The sequence below is a fragment of the Haliotis cracherodii genome, unplaced genomic scaffold, assembly GCF_022045235.1.
Source record: "Haliotis cracherodii isolate W230 unplaced genomic scaffold, xgHalCrac1.p SCAF_6, whole genome shotgun sequence".
Classification (NCBI taxonomy): domain Eukaryota; kingdom Metazoa; phylum Mollusca; class Gastropoda; order Lepetellida; family Haliotidae; genus Haliotis; species Haliotis cracherodii.
Genome location: NW_027266319.1, coordinates 26,255,870 through 26,276,358, shown reverse-complemented (window position 1 = coordinate 26,276,358; position 20,489 = coordinate 26,255,870). Strand labels below are relative to the sequence as shown.

At 40.6% G+C, this 20,489-nt stretch overlaps 2 protein-coding genes across 2 annotated transcripts; both read left to right on the top strand.

Moving 5' to 3' along the window:
• The first annotated feature begins 8,712 nt into the window (after positions 1–8,712).
• On the top strand, positions 8,713–9,324 carry LOC139446331 (germ cell nuclear acidic protein-like). The gene has a single exon (XM_071227677.1). The coding sequence runs from the start codon at positions 8,713–8,715 to the stop codon at positions 9,322–9,324; it is 612 nt and encodes a 203-aa protein (XP_071083778.1).
• A 2,259-nt stretch (positions 9,325–11,583) lies between these two features.
• LOC139446330 (germ cell nuclear acidic protein-like) lies at positions 11,584–12,219 on the top strand (the record flags this gene model as incomplete). The annotated part of the gene is made up of 1 exon (XM_071227676.1): positions 11,584–12,219. A coding segment is annotated over one exon (636 nt), but the record flags the coding sequence as incomplete, so codon positions are not given.
• Positions 12,220–20,489: the final 8,270 nt, after the last annotated feature.

Here is a 20,489-nt window from a genome sequence, read left to right as displayed (position 1 = left end):
ATTTATCGGTTTTGTCAATGGTGTGCGAGTTTAAAGCGTTAAGAAAGCCCAAATGGACACGTGCCGTAGTTTGTCACTTTTTGGACGCTCTTCTGACGCTGGGGCACGTGCATAACTGTCATATGTACGTTGATGTCATACAGAACCTTTATCCGAACAAAAGCTTCGATATCTGCAAATTTTCATGTCAATGACTGCAGAAGGTAATCAGTAGGTAATCAATTATCTTCACCAGTGGTTTTCAATAATTTCATTCATTCAGTCAAATCAATCACACGCAGATCCACAGACGTTAACAGATGGTATTTGTTGTTACCCTGTCTGTCGCCCGGCATTAAGGGGTTAAAACAAGGATTGGTCGTCTCGGAGTCAATACTAAGTTGGGTATTCATGTTAAACTTCGGCATGGTATCTCAATGGGGTGGCACTTTAATGTCCGGACTTGTACAAGCAGCCACACACACACACACACACACACGCACACACACACACGCGCGCGCGCGCGTCGCTATATAAGTGCAAAACTCATGGACGCAACGTTAAACCCTAATTCAACTCACTTCTTTCACCAAACTTGTTTATCAGTCTGTCAAGACCTTATACAAGAAAAATTTATCACTTAACTCAAGCTTTTACAAGGCCTATGACATAAAAGCATGTGGCATTTCTCTATAACATAAGTATGCAAATTAGATAGCAGGTGAACTGGTGATACACCGGGGAGAGAACAACATGGATTACTTACATCATGTTTGTGTGGGAGGCAACATTTTAACAGACAAAAGGGTAGTGATGCGGTATTAACAGTGCCGCCAAATTGGTTAGATGTGTACTGATGGTGTTATCGATGTTGAAGTTGACCGTCACAAGAGCAGTTTGTTGACGGATGATGTGCTCGATGTGCTTAAATCATGCTACTAATGGTGTACCGGAAATCGCTCAGTGAAAGTAACACAATCCACTGTCATGAAAAGTGTGTAAAGCAGCCGGGCTCTCGACGTCAACACGACTGCAAAATACTTCACACGAAACCACCTTGTCTTGAAATAGAATCACAACAATATTCCACCAAACAAAAAACACGCAGACAACTCGTTACAAGAATAATCACTCTGTCAATAAATAACTATCACATTAATCCTGATCAGAACAAACAAATAATATCCAAAACATTATCTGGAAGCATTCCATCCGCATTGAACACATCCCCGCTTGATTTTTTCTTAAACCTCTCTTGTTGCACAATACCGGTCCACGCATGCTTAATGTTCAAATCGCCAAGAGGCAACAGTCAGCAATCTCAAATTATCCATTTTTATGATGGCGTCACAAGTGTTTGTGTAACTGTCTAAAATATAACGATTAATCTTGTTATACCTCCAAGTCCAGTTTTAGTTAAACCACACCTGATTTTCATAAAAAGTAACGGTGAAACGACAACAATTTACTGTTGTGAGAGTGAGTGAGTGAGTTGGGTTTAAATGAATACAAATAGATACAAGCAGCAAAACCTTCTCCAAATTCATAAGAATTGTCTGCCAAAAACAGAGGCTCGGCAATTACCGATTAACTAAGACTCGGTTGATATTTCCCATATTTTAAAAAAACCGCTCGTATCATCTCACTCTATATGTTTATCAGTCTTCAACAATATCATTTGACAACGCCTTGCCCTATAAAGGACTGTTTTAACTCATTAGATCGATATTATTAAAGACAAAACCTTTTCAAATTTGGATGATAGTGCTTATCAGCTTGAATGAATATTTATTTTTTGTCATTTAAACACGTACATATTTCTTGAGAGGTGTAGGCAAATACAGGATAGATGGTAAACATATTTTTGCACGGATTTGCGCACATTTAAATGTTTGTGTTGAAGTAAAAAAATTATTTTTTTTAAAGAGAAACAGAAAATCTATTTGTCCGTCATATCCCAATGGCATTCACAGTGGCAATTTAAAGATTTCCGTTAGTTTGCCATTTCCAGTGGGAAAACTCCTACTAACTCTGTTAAACCACTTTTAGCATCGATTTATGGATTTGAATCATAATTTTCAACATCCACAGATGTTATCAACTGACAACGATCCTATCATATGGCTTCGAGAAATATGGTACAGAAAATGGCATGACGCAGAATCGTAACGCGATAATTGACCCACGATAAAACTCAATTTGCTACACTTGTGTCGGACGCAATTTGCTGTTAACAATACACGATTACATAACTAGAATCCATTTGTGAAAAGGAAAGTTAACTATTTGTGCGTTAATTGCTATTAATTCGAACACAACACTTTCATTTTATATAAACTACCAAATCCACTACTGTGATTACAATCATAGCTCTATAAAACGTGTTTTGTTTTAGAGAAAAAAAACTGTTATTTTGAAAAGGATGTCGTCAAACTCACCGATAAAAAACATAAAATGATAAACCGATTTTATCACCACTACCACTACTACGGCTACCACGACTTCTCCTGATGCAGTATTACTGATATTAACCATGAAACAACATCATTAAGGGAGGAGACACAATTGGAATTTAGAAAAATGAAATGAAAATATTTCAGGATAATTTATTTCAAGATATTATGAAGCCGTATTTAGACAGCAATGGTGTACCTTCAAAATATCAATAAAACAAAATATTGATTTATGAAGAAAATAGCCCACGTCTTAATAACAAAAAGTTACATTGACAATGTAAATGAGGTTCTGAACACAAGCGGGCCAGGGCTGACTGACACTGCGTCCTGCCAACCCGAAGGTGCCCGAACAGTGCAGCCCACGCGACTCTGATGGTACCCGTTCTGAATCAAGTGATGTGACTGCCCAGGGTACACTAAACGTGGACAGTGGGTACTTTCACAAAGGACCCACAACAAATACTTACCATCCCTAGTCCACAAGTATTCCGCCATGGATGTGTACTCCATCCTTCTTACACCTATGGCCATGACGTGAAGTGAAAATCAGTTGAAGCCACTTAGGGTCAAGTTCTTTTCCTGAAACAGGACACAATAAAGTTTCCAATCACAAGTTTGGTTGTTTGTTGTTTAACGCCGCTCTCAGCAATATTCAAGCTATATGACGGCGGTCTGTAAATATTCGAGTCTGGACCTGTCATTCCAGTGATTGACATCATGAGCATCGATCAACGCAATTGGGATACGATGATATGCATCAGTCAAGTCAGCGAGCCTGACCACCACGTCCCGTTAGCCGCCTCTTACAAGCATAGTCGCCTTTTACGGCAAGCATGGGTTTCTGAAGACCCATTCTAACCCGGATATTCACGGGTCACACAAGATTGCGATCAAGGGAGGGAAAACACGTTCATGCTGTGTGAGAATTTACTCAATCTCATTAAAATCAGATCTTAGTTCTCGCCATCGCTAAATAAAGAGCTGAGCACATCCCATTACGGGTCAGAACGACCTTTCATTAGACCAATCAAAGCGTCGCTTACCAGATCATGAAAGTGACAGTCGGAATGTGTTTTCTAATCAATGCAACCTCGAAAACGTTAACACGGGGTATTCCGAACGACAGTTACGGCCCGTACGACTGATTGCGTCAAGTGTCTCTCGCTTGCGTGGGATAAAGATTTGAACGGAGGAGGCGTTGCACAGTACGTGGGACAATCCGGAATGTTCGTTTGTTCAGTTGTTCAGAAAGCTGCTTTCTCATTGGCTGATAACGCTTCTTGTCAGTCGTTTCAGCTGTCGATCAAAGTTCGCGAAAGCTCGGTCTGACGCGACCCATATGAGGATGTCCTCAGATCTTTGTTTAGCGGCAGCGAGAACTTAGATCTGATTTTAATCAGATTGGAATTCACTGGAAAAGAGGCTGAATTCATGAGTATATGAGAGTTATCCCCCTTGGAAACCGTGACTTGAATAATGATAGTTGAAACGCGAACCCACGATGTGAAGTTGCCTCCCTTGGCCTACACCTTGATAACTGTTGTACATGGTGTAACTGAATATATTTGATATATTTTCTGCTGAAATAACACTTTTTAACGAATAGCGTAAAAACTGATTATCACTCAGACATCTGATTCATTGATTTGTCTGGTAGCATTGGTGTTGCTTTAAGCCATATCCATTAACACCCCCAGTTATGTTTGTACAATACCTCATTCAAACCTCCATCAGAAATACACGTGGGATGATAACTACCTATTCAACAACGAAAGCCATACGGAAGGAGGCCATTTGTGTTACAGCAGCCTATTTCTGACAGAACGTAAAAACATGATGAACATCCCCTCAAAAGATTGCATTTTCATACCACCCGTTCGCTATTCGGTTCTCAGACTTCAAAAACACATTTTCACAGATATACAAGCAACTTAACGCTGAAGTATCTGATCAATATTCATTACAAAGTAACCTCCCATTATGGCTTTGTCACAGCATTGATAGGCGTCGACACTGTATGTAACATTTTTTACTCAAGTCAACAAAGCTTCTTTATATCCCTTATTTGTCTGCTGGCTATAAAATAGCCAAGAACAGGTCTTGCGTTATGAGGCAAATCTCAGAGGAGTCCGAAGAAGCTCTCAGTGTCGTCATAATAGCTTTCCTTCTTATAATACGTATAAAACCAATAGACTATCTTGGTTTTGGTGACGTTAGAAGTGTTGATGCTTGAGTAGACATATCTGAAGGGGGAACCTTGCTTCTTACAGTTCATAATACACGGGATGTAGGTAGACGGTGTGTGATTGTAGCCCCTCATCAGAACCACGGAATCTGCTTCAGATGATAGGAGATGCGTCTTTTGGATTCACATTATAATAAGGCAAAGGTTTTACCGGGAGCATGCATTTTATAAACTCTCACAGAGACCTGGAGAGTCTGTAGCGTCTGTATCATGTATCGGTTTCAAAATAAGATCTTGAAATATCATGCATGGAAATGATAACGTGATGATTATCATGAGGATCACGATGATGACGATAATGGATTTATATATTTAGTAATAATGTTCAATATACATGTACTTACAGCGAGTTTCACAGCCAGGAGGAGGACATTTTACTTCTCTGGACAAAATATCAGTATATATTCATATCACACACTCGGAGAGTATTGTTTTACCATGTGGTCTATATGGCTGCAATGTGGGGGCAAGGCTTTCACTGAAAGAACATGAAATCTTTGAAATAATACAACGATACATCTTCAAAAACTTGCAAGGGTTTTCAAAACAAACACCTAATGTAATTGTTCGACATGTGGTGAGTGTTATATCTCTTCCAAGATATATAGATCCATGTTCACTTTTTCTCTTGGGGAAACTTCTCAACACAAAAACAAGGTTTATCTTTAAACATCTATTCATGGCCAGGCTAGCACAGTATAAATGTAAAGTAACAGTTATTGAAAAGTTGAAATGGGATATGAAGTCGTCAATCTTTAACATGTTACAGCTTGCCATGTATATGAACTGGGCGATGTAATAGACAACTTTGTATATAATTCTCGTTTTGTTCTGAAGACATCTTGGACCAAATTAGTTAAGCCAAGTGTTTGCCACCATGATGCATCAGCAGTAGGAAGAGACCAGAGACCATTCAGACCAGAGTATCACTGTCTAGATACATCATCATCAGATCCGGTAGTGCAAAGAGGCCATGGACACTTTTTAACTTACACTCAGATAACTTTGCTGACATTGCTCGGCTTGCACGAATAGGATCATCATGTTAACAGTCTAAAGAATGCCAATGTGGCACATTTGCTAATGATATCGTTAAACATGCTTTTATGTCATGCCAAATCACCCTCCACGAAAGAAACCTCCTTTTTCATAGCACTTGTGATTTACTTGATGCTAACATATTTGTAGAATTTTGGGAAGATGAAGATGACATATTTTTATATTTTAGGGGATTAACTGCTCAATGTGAAATACATTTCGATTCCCATGTGTGGCAGCAGATGATTCTCACCATAAGAAAGTGGGCGTCGCTGTTTTAACAATGTATATATATTGTTACTGTTGATTTCCACTACCATTAATTTAGTTCTTGTAATGTAATAACTATCATACCAATATATATTCTGTAATCCTTATATTATGGAGGAAATAATGAATATCTATCGACACAACCGATCACTCCGAGGTAACTAAAATACACATACTGATACTCGGGTACAGTAAACACTTAAATGTAATGCAACGCTATAATATACCCATTTGATAAATATGTTTTATACAAAACTAAACCGACCGCTAAAGAAATAAAATTGCACTCATTTTCCAAAAGGTTTGAATGTCCATGTTGATCGTTGATACGTGATTGCTGATCGCTGAATGTGTACATCCATAAACCACACTTATAGCAAAAGGTGAACTTACTTTGAAATGCTTACAAACAACCTACGCAAGGAAGTGAGCATATGACAGAATTTTAAAAATATATCTTCTTTGGTCATCAAATTACGTTTCTACGCATCTCGTTAATAATGTTTTGAAAAGAAGCGAAATTCAATGATTCCGAACAAAGTACATATAAATTGTATGGACCACTTTTTGATAAATCGAGGCCGCCAAAGGCAGACCACTTCTCTTGCATGTACATTTGTCAAATACATATTTGTAGTGTACATCTTACATTGACTTGTGAGAGCGTGAATTGATTATTCAACTGTTTTAGTTTTGGCTGAGGGAAATTGCACTTTAAGAAGCATCTTCAAATACAATATTGTAAATTTGCTATGTTTGATTCATGAAGCGCCAACAAGGGAATTCTGTTTGATATTACACTTTAATTTTGAATCCAATCTCAAGGAGCTGTTCAGTGATAGTCAGCTGCTCTTTATTAATACACTCACATCTGTAATTTACACACTGTGCATATAAAGCTAATTCCGACGTTTGTGGGCACATTCTGACACTGAATGATTGATGTCCGGTTAAGGACAGAGGTTTGTGGGTGTGATTGAATAAACACTATTGCCTGATGCTCACTCCTGTTAATACAGCTTAATAGTCGAAACCATTTCTTCACTTATTCCTCTCAGACACTAAATCATACATGTACTTGAATGTATAGTAATTGTATCATTGTGTGAAGGTGTGGTGAAATGGGCTTTGTCGTAGCGTTCATGACTATTTCACTGTTAGAGCAACAGGGATACCCGACTGAGAAACATTATACTGACTCCGAGCTGCCCAGTCCTTGTTTTATCCCCTTAATGCTGAGCGCCATGGTTACAACAAGTAACATTTTCTAAGCTCTTTGTCTTTTGACGCGGCCAGGATATCGAACCATCGAACTTCCGTTTACCGTACAAGAAGAGCGATCAAGAGATACGATAAGACGAATCAGGTGGGTTGAAAGTGTAGTTTTTCCATTGCAGAAATGTCGGCTTTGATATTGTGACGTTATCCGCTGTGTATCTAAGAGTGAGTTGTGTTTAAGGCCGTTTAACAGTATTCCAGTTATATCACGGCGTGTCAGCTTAATGTGGGAGGAAAGCCCGAAGTGATGCAGGTCCTAGACGTTTACCACTTCGGTGAAACCCACGTGCACGGGTATGGTGCTGACAAACCTAGAAACATAAGAACGTATATTAAAGTATTGGTATCAAATGTTTAAATGTAATAATTAAAGTGTGTTTAAATGTACGTTTTAAGTACAATATTGAATATTGACAATCATTTCCACCTTTTCAAAATCAACACGTGTTTCTGAGCATCTGAAAAGATTAAACATCTAAACACATGAACATTTTCCGTGTCTCGAAAACCTGGAAAAAAGTACATTTCCTTGTAACGCGTTACATTACGTTCTCGCTGCCCTACATTGGTCTAAATACACAATTACGTAAGCGAATAGATCAGTGCAAACATTCATCCGATCAGACAGATATAGCATGTTGCAATCACGACAAATCAAAGTTGTTTTTTTCTACTTTCAATGCGCGTTGATTGAATGGCTATGCAAAACACATTCCTTTTTATGTTAAAACCTTAACCAAGGCGTCAGCGGTATTTGCAAATTCGTCATTTATATGATATCATAAAGAATAGACTTCAAACGACTCTGGCATGTATTCTCATTAAAGTAGGACTTCTTAACAGAGTTTTTGTAGTTTATGCGAGGTGTATATTTGGCGCGGTCAATAGAAATTACATTATATAACCGGTGTGCGGATGTCAGTTCCTTTCATGGCAGCGGTATTTGTCATTGTGGATTATCCCCTAATGAAAATATATTGCCAAGATCTGAAGTTTAAAATTGCTAATGAAGTCATGCTGAACCACGACTACACTCTAGATGAGCCAAGCATTCAGACGGTCATAACAAAGTCTACAACCTGTGACTGGACGGACCCCTGTGAACACCGTGATGATCCCAAGTGTTCGTCGATGGTGATAGTCTCGACTTATCTTAAAAATAATGGTTTTCGATTTTTGTGAAATGAATGTTGATTTGTAGCGGATTACTGTGGTATTTGACAATGCAGCCGCGGACACTGAGACACTTGACACATAGATAGTGGACAATGTGGTACTGGACACCGACGTAATGGATACCAGCTCTGAGGCACTGGACACTGATTACTGGACACTGCGGTACTTGGCATTGACATATTTGACATTGAGGTATATGATACCGAGGTACTCAACAAAGAGATACCTGACAATGAGGTACTGGACTCTGAGTTACTGGATACTGAAATAATGGACACTGAGATACTGGACACTAAGGTGCCTGACACTGAGGTACTGAACACTGAGGTACCTGACACTGAGGTACTGGACACTGAGGTAGCTGACACTGAGGTACCTGACATTGAGGTACTGGACACTAAGGTGCCTGACACTGAGATACTGGACACTAAGGTGCCTGACACTGAGGTACTGAACACTGAGGTACCTGACACTGAGGTACTGGACACTGAGGTAGCTGACACTGAGGTACCTGACACTAAGGTACTTGACACTGAGGTACTGGACACTAAGGTGCCTGACACTGAGATACTGGACACTAAGGTGTCTGACACTGAGGTACCTGACACTGAGGTACCTGACACTGAGGTACCTGACACTAAGGTACTTGACACTGAGGTACTGGACACTAAGGTGCCTGACACTGAGATACTGGACACTAAGGTGCCTGACACTGAGGTACTGGACACTGAGGTACATGACACTGAGGTACCTGACACTGAGATACTGGACACTAAGGTACTGGACACTGAGGTACCTGACACTGAGGTACCTGACACTAAGGTACTTGACATTGAGGTACCTGACACTGAGGTACTGGACACCGATGTACCTGTCATTTAGGTACCTGATACTGAGGTACCTGACACTAAGGTACTTGACACTGAGGTACCTGTCACTGAGGTACCTGACACTGAGGTACCTGACACTAAGGTACTTGACACTGAGGAACCTGTCACTGAGGTACTTGACACTAAGGTACCTGACACTAAGGTACTTGACACTGAGGTACCTGACACTGAGGTACCTGTCACAGAGGTACTTGACACTGCAGTACCTGACACTGAGGTACTTGACACTGAGGTACCTGACACTGAGGTACCTGACACTAAGGTACTTGACACTGAGGCACTGGACACTGAGGTACCTGACACTAAGGTACCTGACACTGAGGTACCTGACACTGAGGTACCTGACACTGAGATACTTGACATTGAGGTACTTGACACTGAGGCACTGGACACTAAGGTACCTGACATTGAGGTACTTGACACTGAGGTACCTGACACTAAGGTACTTGACACTGAGGTACTTGACATTGAGGTACTTGACACTGCAGAACCTGACACTGAGGTACTTGACACTGAGGTACCTGACACTGAGGTACCTGACATTGAGGTACTTGACACTGCAGAACCTGACACTGAGGTACTTGACACTGAGGTACCTGACACTGAGGTACCTGACACTAAGGTACTTGACACTGAGGTACTTGACACTGAGGTACCTGACACTAAGGTACTTGACACTGAGGTACCTGACAATGAGGTACCTGACACTAAGGTACTTGACGCTGCGGTACCTGACACTGAGGTTCCTGACACTGAGGTACCTGACACTAAGGTACTTGACACTGAGGTTCCTGACACTGAGGTACCTGACACTAAGGTACTTGACACTGCAGTAACTGACACTGAGGTACTTGACACTGAGGTACCTGACACTGAGGTACCTGACACTAAGGTACTTGACACTGAGGTACTTGACACTGAGGTACCTGACACTAAGGTACTTGACACTGAGGTACCTGACAATGAAGTACCTGACACTAAGGTACTTGACACTGAGGTTCCTGACACTGAGGTACCTGACACTAAGGTACTTGACACTGCGGTACCTGACACTGAGGTACTGGACATTGAGGTACCTGACACGGAGGTACTGGACACCGAGGTACTTGACACTAAGGTACTTGACACTGAGGTACTTGACACTGAGGTACCTGACACTAAGGTACTTGACACTGAGGTACCTGACAATGAGGTACCTGACACTAAGGTACTTGACACTGAGGTTCCTGACACTGAGGTACCTGACACTAAGGTACTTGACACTGCGGTACCTGACACTGAGGTACTGGACATTGAGGTACCTGACACGGAGGTACTGGATACCGAGGTACTTGACACTAAGGTACTTGACACTGAGGTACTTGACACTGAGGTACCTGACACTAAGGTACTTGACACTGAGGTACATGACACTGAGGTACCTTACACTGAGGTACCTGACACTGAGGTACCTGACACTGAGGTACCTGACACTGAGGTACCTGACACTAAAGTACTTGACACTGAGGTACCTGACACTGAGGTACTTGACACTGCAGTACCTGACACTGAGGTACTTGACACTGAGGTACCTGACACTGAGGTACCTGACACTAAGGTACTTGACACTGAGGTACCTGACACTGAGGTACCTGACACTGAGGTACTTGACACTGCAGTACCTGACACTGAGGTACTTGACACTGAGGTACCTGACACTGAGGTACCTTACACTAAGGTACTTGACACTGAGGTACTTGACACTGAGGTACCTGACACTAAGATACTTGACACTGAGGTACCTGACAATGAGGTACCTGACACTGAGGTACCTGACACTATGGTACTTGACACTGCGGTACCTGACACTGAGGTACTGGACATTGAGGTACCTGACACGGAGGTACTGGACACCGAGGTACTTGACACTGAGGTATCTGACACTGAGGTACCTGACACTGCGGTACCTGACACTGAGGTACTGGACATTGAGGTACCTGACACGGAGGTACTGGACACCGAGGTACTTGACACTGAGGTATCTGACACTGAGGTACTTGACACTGAGGTACCTGACACTGAGGTACTGGACACTGAGGTACCTGACACTGAGGTACCTGCCACTGAGGTACTGGGCATTAAGGTACCTGACACTGAGGTACTGGACACTGAGGTACCTGACACTGAGGTACTGGACACCGAGGTACTTGACACTGAGGTACCTGACACTAAGGTACTTGACACTGCGGTACCTGACACTGAGGTACTGGACATTGAGGTACCTGACACGGAGGTACTGGACACCGAGGTACTTGACACTGAGGTATCTGACACTGAGGTACCTGACACTGAGGTACCTGACACTGAGGTACTGGACATTGAGGTACCTGACACTGAGGTACTGGACACCGAGGTTCTGGACACTGAGGTACCTGACACTGAGGTACTGGACACTGAGGTACTGGACACCGAGGTACCTGACACTGAGGTACTGGACACTGAGGTACCTGACACTAAGATACTTGACACTGAGGTACTGGACATTGAGGTACCTGACACTGAGGTACTGGACACTGAGGTACCTGACACTAAGGTACCTGACACTGAGGTACTGGACATTGAGGTACTGAGCACAGGGGTACCTGACACTGAGGTACTGGACACCGAGGTACCTGACACTGAGGTACTGGACACTGAGGTACCTGACACTAAGGTACCTGACACTGAGGTACTGGACATTGAGGTACCTGACACTGAGGTACTGGACACTGAGGTACCTGACACTGAGGTACTGGACACTGAGGTACCTGACACTGAGGTACTGGACATTGAGGTACTGAGCACAGGGGTACCTGATATTGAGGTCCTGGAAATAAGAACACTGAGATACTGGATACTGAAATACTAGACGATGAGATACTGGACACAGTGGTACTGGTCACTGAGGTAGTGGGTACAAAAATACTGGACACTGTGATACTGGGCACTGAAGTACTGGACACTAGGTGCTGGACACTGTGATACTTGACATTGCGATACTGGACTCTGAGATACTGGGCACTGAGGTACTGGACACTGGGTACTGGACACTGAGGTACTGGACATCGAGATACTGGACACAGGGGTACTGAACACAGTGGTACTGGTCGCTGAGGTACTGGGTACAAAAATACTGGACACTGTGATACTGGACATTGCGATACTGGACTCTGAGATACTGGGCACTGAGGTACTGGACACTAGGTACTGGACACTGAGGTACTGGACATTGAGATACTGGACACTGAGGTACTGGAGACTTAGTACTGGACAATGGGGTACTGGATTCTTAGTACTAGACACTGGGGTACTGGATACTTAGTACTGGACAGTGAGGTATTGGGTACTTAGTACTAGACACTGGGGTATTGGATTCTTAGTACTGGACACTGGGGTACTGGATTCTTAGTACTGGACACTGATGTACTGGACACTAAGTACTGGACACTGAGGTACTGGATTCTTTGTAGTGGACACATAGGGAGTGGACACTGGGGTACTTGATACTTAGTACTGGACACTGATGTACTGGGCACTGAGGTACTTGACACTGATGTACTGGACACTAAGTACTGGACACTGAGGTACTGGATTCTTTGTAGTGGACACATAGGGAGTGGACACTGGGTACTTGATACTTAGTACTGGACACTGAGGTACTGGATACTTAGTACTGAACACCGAGGTACTGGACACCGAGGTACGGAACACTGAGGTACTGGATAAAGGGTACTGCCCAGCTAACACACGACGTTGTCACAACGTTGTGGAAAGGTTGTGGATTGGTAACGTCGTGATATTACGTTGTCACAACGTTGTTATAACGTCAACGTACAACGTTATTTCACAACGTTATAACAACGTTGCACATTCACGTTGTGAAAACGTTGTGCATTGGACATCACACAACGTTTTGTAGCTACGTTTCTGAAACGTCGGTGAAACGTTATAGAGTTTGCTTCTCGATAGTCATAAAGGAATAGAACTGCTTTATCAAAATCAACACGAATTTGTCAGAATACCAAGGCATTAATGCATTACCTTTCTATATATTCGGCATTTAAATTCTCATCTCTTAATACTAAAATTTCCTGAACGTAATTGCGTATCTCTATGACAACGTTATTCCACAACGTAACAACAACGTTGCAAATTAACGTTGTGATAACGTTGTGCGTTGGACATTACAACACTTTTTGTAAATGATGTTTAGGAAACCACTTGTAGATCTACCATCTCTTAGTTTTATTTTTTTTAAATATATATATATCTATAACGAAGTTTTCTGTCTACTAAATGTTGTCACAAGCAATATTACAGTTAAAAACAATTGCGCCCATTTTTAGCGGCGTGAGAGCGACTGCTGAAAAGTTTAGCCTGTTGCCTCGTGAAGTGACGTCAGAATGACGTCACATTGTCGCGCAAGATTTGTTGTCACCAGCCATCTTAGTTCAAGCTCACTCTAGACATATATTAGAAGTCTACAACCAAGAGATTGTGCAGCAACTAGAACTGGACAGATGATCTGTGAATTCGGATGAGGTAAGTAAATTTTTCAGAAGCAGCCTCCGCTTGTTGATATGTTTCTGTACATGCAGATCGTCAAATGATTTAAATGTATCGTATTATTCAGAAGTGGCGGGGTTAGAATGCAGTTTGCCGGTCTCTATCAATGAACGTCAGTGTTGATATCAATATTTAATACACAGAACATGATGTATATAGAGGTGAAGGAGGCCCAAGACTTTTTTCCATATTATTATTTTATGGATACCAAGGGTAATTACCAAGGGCAAGCAGTATATGTTTGACCAGAATTCAGTCTGGCGGCGTTTTGTGGCCGTCAATGGCGTCATATTATGTTCGGGTTTCGATCGTAAACGTGTAGGTCTGTAAATAGGCCTAACTTATGCAACGCCTACTGACCACTGACAATTATCGCCATTTCTTCCGTGTTATTTCTGAAATCATTACTATTCAAAGTTTACTTGTACTAATCTTCGGACTTTGATTTTTGTGAAACAATGTGGCTCATTCAGGCCATGGGAAAGGTTTAGTAGATTTCTCTTATACAGCGAAGAGAGGGAATCAAAACAATGGAAGTATTTTCAGATCGACTCTCTGTAGGCTACTAGTTATAGCCTTAGTCTTAATGCGCTCAATGATGTTATGAAAAATTGTATTTTCGGGAAGAGATAGAAACACACTTGTTGTTTCCGAAAAGGCCTAATTAGCACTGACTGAAGTAGCGTAAATGTAGACCATCAGGTTGTTGGTGCTGTCTATACATTTTATTTTAGCAAGGCTCTTATCATGGTGTATTTTTATTATTTCCAAAAAAGAATCAATTCATCATTTTCCGATAACTAGATCTATGTCCCACTCCCTTCTAATGAAAACGAGCAAAAGTAAAACGAGTCTCTCGTCGCGCGCTATAACGGGGTGTTTGCGGTATTGTCATATTGGTGATGATAAGCTAGTCGATTGTCAAAAGTTAAATATCACCATATATTGTCAGTGAGTTGGTCATTGTTTGTTGATTATTAAGGTGAGATAGGTGTAGCCAATGTGCACCAATGAAAAATAAATTGGAATTGATAGCAACCCTATTCGTTCGTTTTTTTTTTATCTCCATATGTTGCCACGTAGGCTACCATACTAGGTCTACAGAATTATATTTAACGATATTGAACTGTATTATGTTAATAATCGTAGTAACAAATAAATTGCTGTTTCAACTTCGTCTGGTATTGTATAAGCTATTGCATTTTGTTAATTTTCCCATGTTTCTATCTTTGTAAATATTAGAACATAGATTCTATATAAATACCCTGGCATATTAATATGGAAAATATTAAGGTAAGTATTTAAAAAAAATAATCACAATTTTAATTAGGATAAATACCCAAAAGTGTTAACACTTTTATTCATAATTCATATTCAACATTCATGCTTCAAATATGGGAACTATTTATTTTATTTGGCAATATATATATTTTATTTTTTTTAGAAACTTGGCCAACATATTCACTGTGATGTACAGCAGAAAGGTAAAGTTACTGCTTTTGAATAACTACAGTTGATCTATTGACTGATAAAACTATTTGCCAATACTACCACCAGTTAAATCATACTCTAAGTAAATGTTATTTATCTATACAGTACTGGTTTATTTAAAAATGTGATACTTTGTGGTTTCTGTTTTTCTTTCAGGTGGAGAAACAGTATTGTGGGAGCACATTTGTTTAAAGTACATCACTGACAGAAAGGTATGTATGATGCAATAATGTATACAAACATCTTCAAGAATTAAAATTTAGATGATTCTTATTTAATTATACCCACAATCTAAAAGGGCGGGGGTATAAAGTTACATCAATGATTCAGTGTTAAAAGCTTTTCTGCCTATGTATGATCCTGTTTAAAGACTGACATCAGACATCAAAATATTATTTTGGGGAATGCAACCATTATTGTGTTATGTCAGAAATATGTCCCTTGCCTTGCCATTTTATTACATTTGTGTCATTTTTTATTCAGTTACCAAGGCTTAAGGAGAGACTATGGATACAGTTGAAGATCATCCCTGTGACTTTTCATTTGAGGACTGAAAAGGCTCCTCAGCCACTCAGCCCAAGTTCTGACTTGTCATTTAATAAATAAATAAAAGTCACCTCAACCAGAATTCTATTGTCATTTCGTTGCTGGGAAATGGATCTTAGGACATCAGATGCATAGACTATTCTGTTTGTCACAGTGTTGCTCTCAATGCTGAATGTATGGGGTAAGGCCAAGAAAATTTAAATGTTTCAATTTGTGCAGGGCTTATTGTTTGATGGTTATTAATTTGCAAATTCGTGGGAAAATCAAATATCTTTCAATTGTGTTGAAACATTTGTGAACAATTTGCACATAGCCTTGAAAACTGATTGGGAAAATAAATATTATATAACCAAATTGTACATGTAATTTAAAACATTTAGATTTTTATCTTGGCCGTATTTCAAACTCTGCCAAAAGAGTGCATTACATTGACTTGCTGTTTCATGGATAGGGTTAAAGTGAATTCAGTTTTCAGAATGTATTGCTTGGTACCTGATGTCTTAACTAGATTGGTACCTGATGTCTCAACTAGATTGGTACCTGATGTCTTAACTATAAGCTAGATTGGTACAAACTTTTCTGGCTGTTTAGGAGGTATTGAGGAATAAGACAGGCGTTAATCTACATGGACATTGCAACAACTGTAGTGTCGCCATATGTGTGCGATACCTACGTTGTCGCGACGTTTTGGATAAACGTTGTAGCAACGTAAAAAATGGATGTTGTGACAACGTCTTGATTTGGTTGTATTTTGGTTTACGCACAACGTTGTAGCAACCAATCTGGGAGTCTACAGAATTACGTTGTGACAACGTTACGTCACAACGTTGCAGCAACGAAAAGTCAACGTTGTAACAACGTTGTCACAACGTAGAATTGTTTGCTGGGTGGGCACTGAGCTACAGAGGCACTTGACACAGAGGTACTCGTCACTGAGGTACTGGACACCGAAGTACTGGACACAGGGGAACTGGACACTGCGGTGCCTGACAATGAGGTACAGAACACAGAAGTACCTGACGATGACGTTCTGGAAACTAGATACCGAACATTGAGTACTGGACACTGATATACTGGACACAGGGATGCTATATACTTAGGTACTGGATACAGGATACTGGCCATCGAGAAAATGGATATATATAGAAAACATATTCAAAGTTAAAAACTAACTTCTGATATTTTTAAAAGGATATAATCATACCCAGTACATTGAAACAAACTTGAAATAAAACCACCATCATTGCAGCACCACAACCACTACCACTACCATAACCACTATCGCCACCAATACTACTACTACTACTACTACTACTACTACTACTACTACTACTACTACCACAAATACTATTGAACCAATTGCTGTCAATAATGATACTAAGACCTAAAACAACATCATTTATGGAGTTGACGCAATTGAGGTTTAGAAAAGTTAAGTGTGAAGATTTCAGAACAATTCCACGTTGAGATTCATCTTAATGATTTGTCTGGTAGTGCTGTCACCAATTACGGTTGTCCGGTACCTCATTTATATCTCCATCTGAAATACACGTGGGATGATAACTACCTATACAACAACAAAAGCCATACAGAAGGTGGCCATTTGTGTTGCAGCACACACATACAAGCAACTTAACGCTGACAGTATCTGATCAATATTCATTACAAAATGACCACGCATTAAGGCTTTGTCATAGAACTGATAGCCGTCGACACTGTATGTGACATTTCTTTCTTAGCTTCTTTATATCCCTCATTTGTCCCCTGCCTATAAAACAGTCTAGAACAGATCTTGCGTTATGAGGAAATCTCAGAGGAGTCCGAAGAATCAATCAGTGTCTTGATAATAGCTATCCTTATAATACGTATAAAACTAATAGACTATCTTGATGTCGATTACTTTTGAAGTGTTGAGTTGACATATTTGAAAAGGGGACCAAGGTCTCGCTTCGATTATAATGTATATACAGGATTGCAGGTTGACGGTGCTTGATTGTAGACACCAAGATTGTAGACAACGGAATCTGCTTCAAATGATAGGGGAAACGTCTGTTGGATTCACATCAAACCTTCTTGTAATATGCTCTTTTGACCTCTCAGAGAGACCTGTCTGAAGTTTCTGTATCATGTATAGGTTTGAATATAAGATCTTGAAATATCCTGTGTAAAAATGATGACATGACATGACATGACATGACAACAACCACGACAGCGACAACGACAACAATTATACATATACATAGCGCTAATCTCCCACTCCCACTCCCACTCCCACTCCCTACTGTGCAGAGTATCAGTTTACATTTATATTGTAGAAGCGGCTCCCTGGGAAGGTGAAAGAACGGTACGTGTCCTGATACATAACTGAAAGGAGATTGTGGTGAAACGGAAAATCCGGAAATTGATATTCACCGAGTGTGTTGATGTAGTAGATACTACCGGGTATTCCCTCCCTCAAAACAGACACCAACAGATACGTCAAGACATAGGATATCGCCGACTACTTCCAGAAACAAGATACTACCAGGTACTTCACGCTACAGAGCACAACTGGATATTTCAAGACACAGGATGCCATTGGAAAATGTAAGCTACCAGATACTACCAAGTACTTCAGGATGCAGAATACTTCAGGATACTTCGAAACATAACGGCGACCTCATCATAAGAGTCACTAGCGGATTCTGGCAATAACAGAAAGAATCTATTACTTAAAGAAAATCTATACAAATACTCAGGAATACTTATAGTAAACGTAATACAACGCTTCAATAAACTTTCTCGATTACATGTTTTAAACAATATATAAACGACTCTCAACGAAAACATGCTTCAAAGAATTGATTATTGAAACGGGTTTTTCGCTACTATTTGCATACAGCAAGCTGTGGTATTATTATAAAGATAAAACATCACTCCTTAATATTTCCAAACTGTTTTAATTGTGTCCATATGTCCAAGTGTTCACTGATTGCTGATCTCTAAACGTGTACCTAAATAAAGGCCATACATATTACATTGTGAGAGCGTGAATTACTTTTTGCTTACGGAAATTGCACGTTAAGAAGCATCCTCAAATATGATATTGTAAATTTGCTATGTTTGATTCATGAAGCGCCAAACATCTATTTGATATTACACTTTAATTAATAAGGAGCCTCTCAATGATAGTAATCTTCTCTTTGTTAATATATTCGCATCTGTAATTTACACTCTGTGCATATAAAGCTAATTTCGACGCTTGTGGGCACATTCTGACACTGAATGATTGATGTTTGTTAACGACAAAAACAGCTTTATGGGTATGAGTGAACAAACAGGGGAACCTGTTTTATGTTTTGTACACTCTCGTTACATGTCGGGTTAGAATTGGTCCCCGGTACCGTTGTTTGCCATAAGAGGATCGGGTGGTCAGGCTCGGTGACTGGGTTGATAGGGTGATCAAACCAATGAAGATCCAGTCTTCAGCAACCCATGCTTGCCGTAAAAGGGCACTACGCTTGTCGTAAGAGGCGGCTAACGGGATCGGGTGGTCAGGCTCGCTGACTTATTTGATGCATGTCATCGTATCCGGTCTTACAGTTGGCTTATTGCTGTGTACGGCGTTAAACAGACAAACATACGAACGAACGAACAAATTAAGGGGCACGAGTGACACAAATTTTGATTTGTTTCTGTTATATATTGTATGTCAGCCATCAATATTTGTAAAACGTAACGCAAAATGCAATGAATCTTCTACTTCCATGCATATAAGTTCTGTACAAGTCAGTACAATCAAAACTGACCGTACAATATGAGGTGTGGTGGAAAGGGGTTTGACGTCGCCTTTATAACTATTCCACTGTTGGAGCGACGTGATGAATGTGCGTGTCGGTGTGACTGTTTGTTGCAGTCCGGACTTATGTCGTTTTCAAAATGCTAGTCCGTGATAAACCATGCCGAGGTTTTAACATGGATACCACACTCAGACGCATTGTACTGACTCCTAGTATTCTGTATCTGGAGTGAGTGAGTGAGTGGTTATGGTTTTACGCCGCTTTTAGCAATATTCCAGCAATATCACGATGGGGGACAGCAGAAATGGACTTCACACAGTGTTCCCATGTCGGAAATCGAACCCGGGTCTCGGCGTGACGAGCGAACGCTTTAACCACTAGGCTACCCGACCACCACTCTGTATCTGGAAGTATACGGTAGTATCATATATCTTGTGTGTCATAATTTGTGGGGGATATCCTGCATATCGTCGCATCTGTGCGTCTATTTTTGCGATAAACCCGCAAAATATCGCTGATTGCTGAACGTGGATCCAAATATATGCCATATATGGCAAAATGTGAAATTATTTAAAAATGCTTACAAACAGCATGTGGGTGCGTTTAGGAGATAGACATGACGCCGCTATTAACGATCATTCACGTTAAATCGGACGTGGCAGGTCAGTGTGGGAGGATAGATCAAACTGACGTCGAGTTTTAAAACCACGGTGAAAAGCCGATAAGCTCTTTAAAACCATCTATGTCTATATGATAG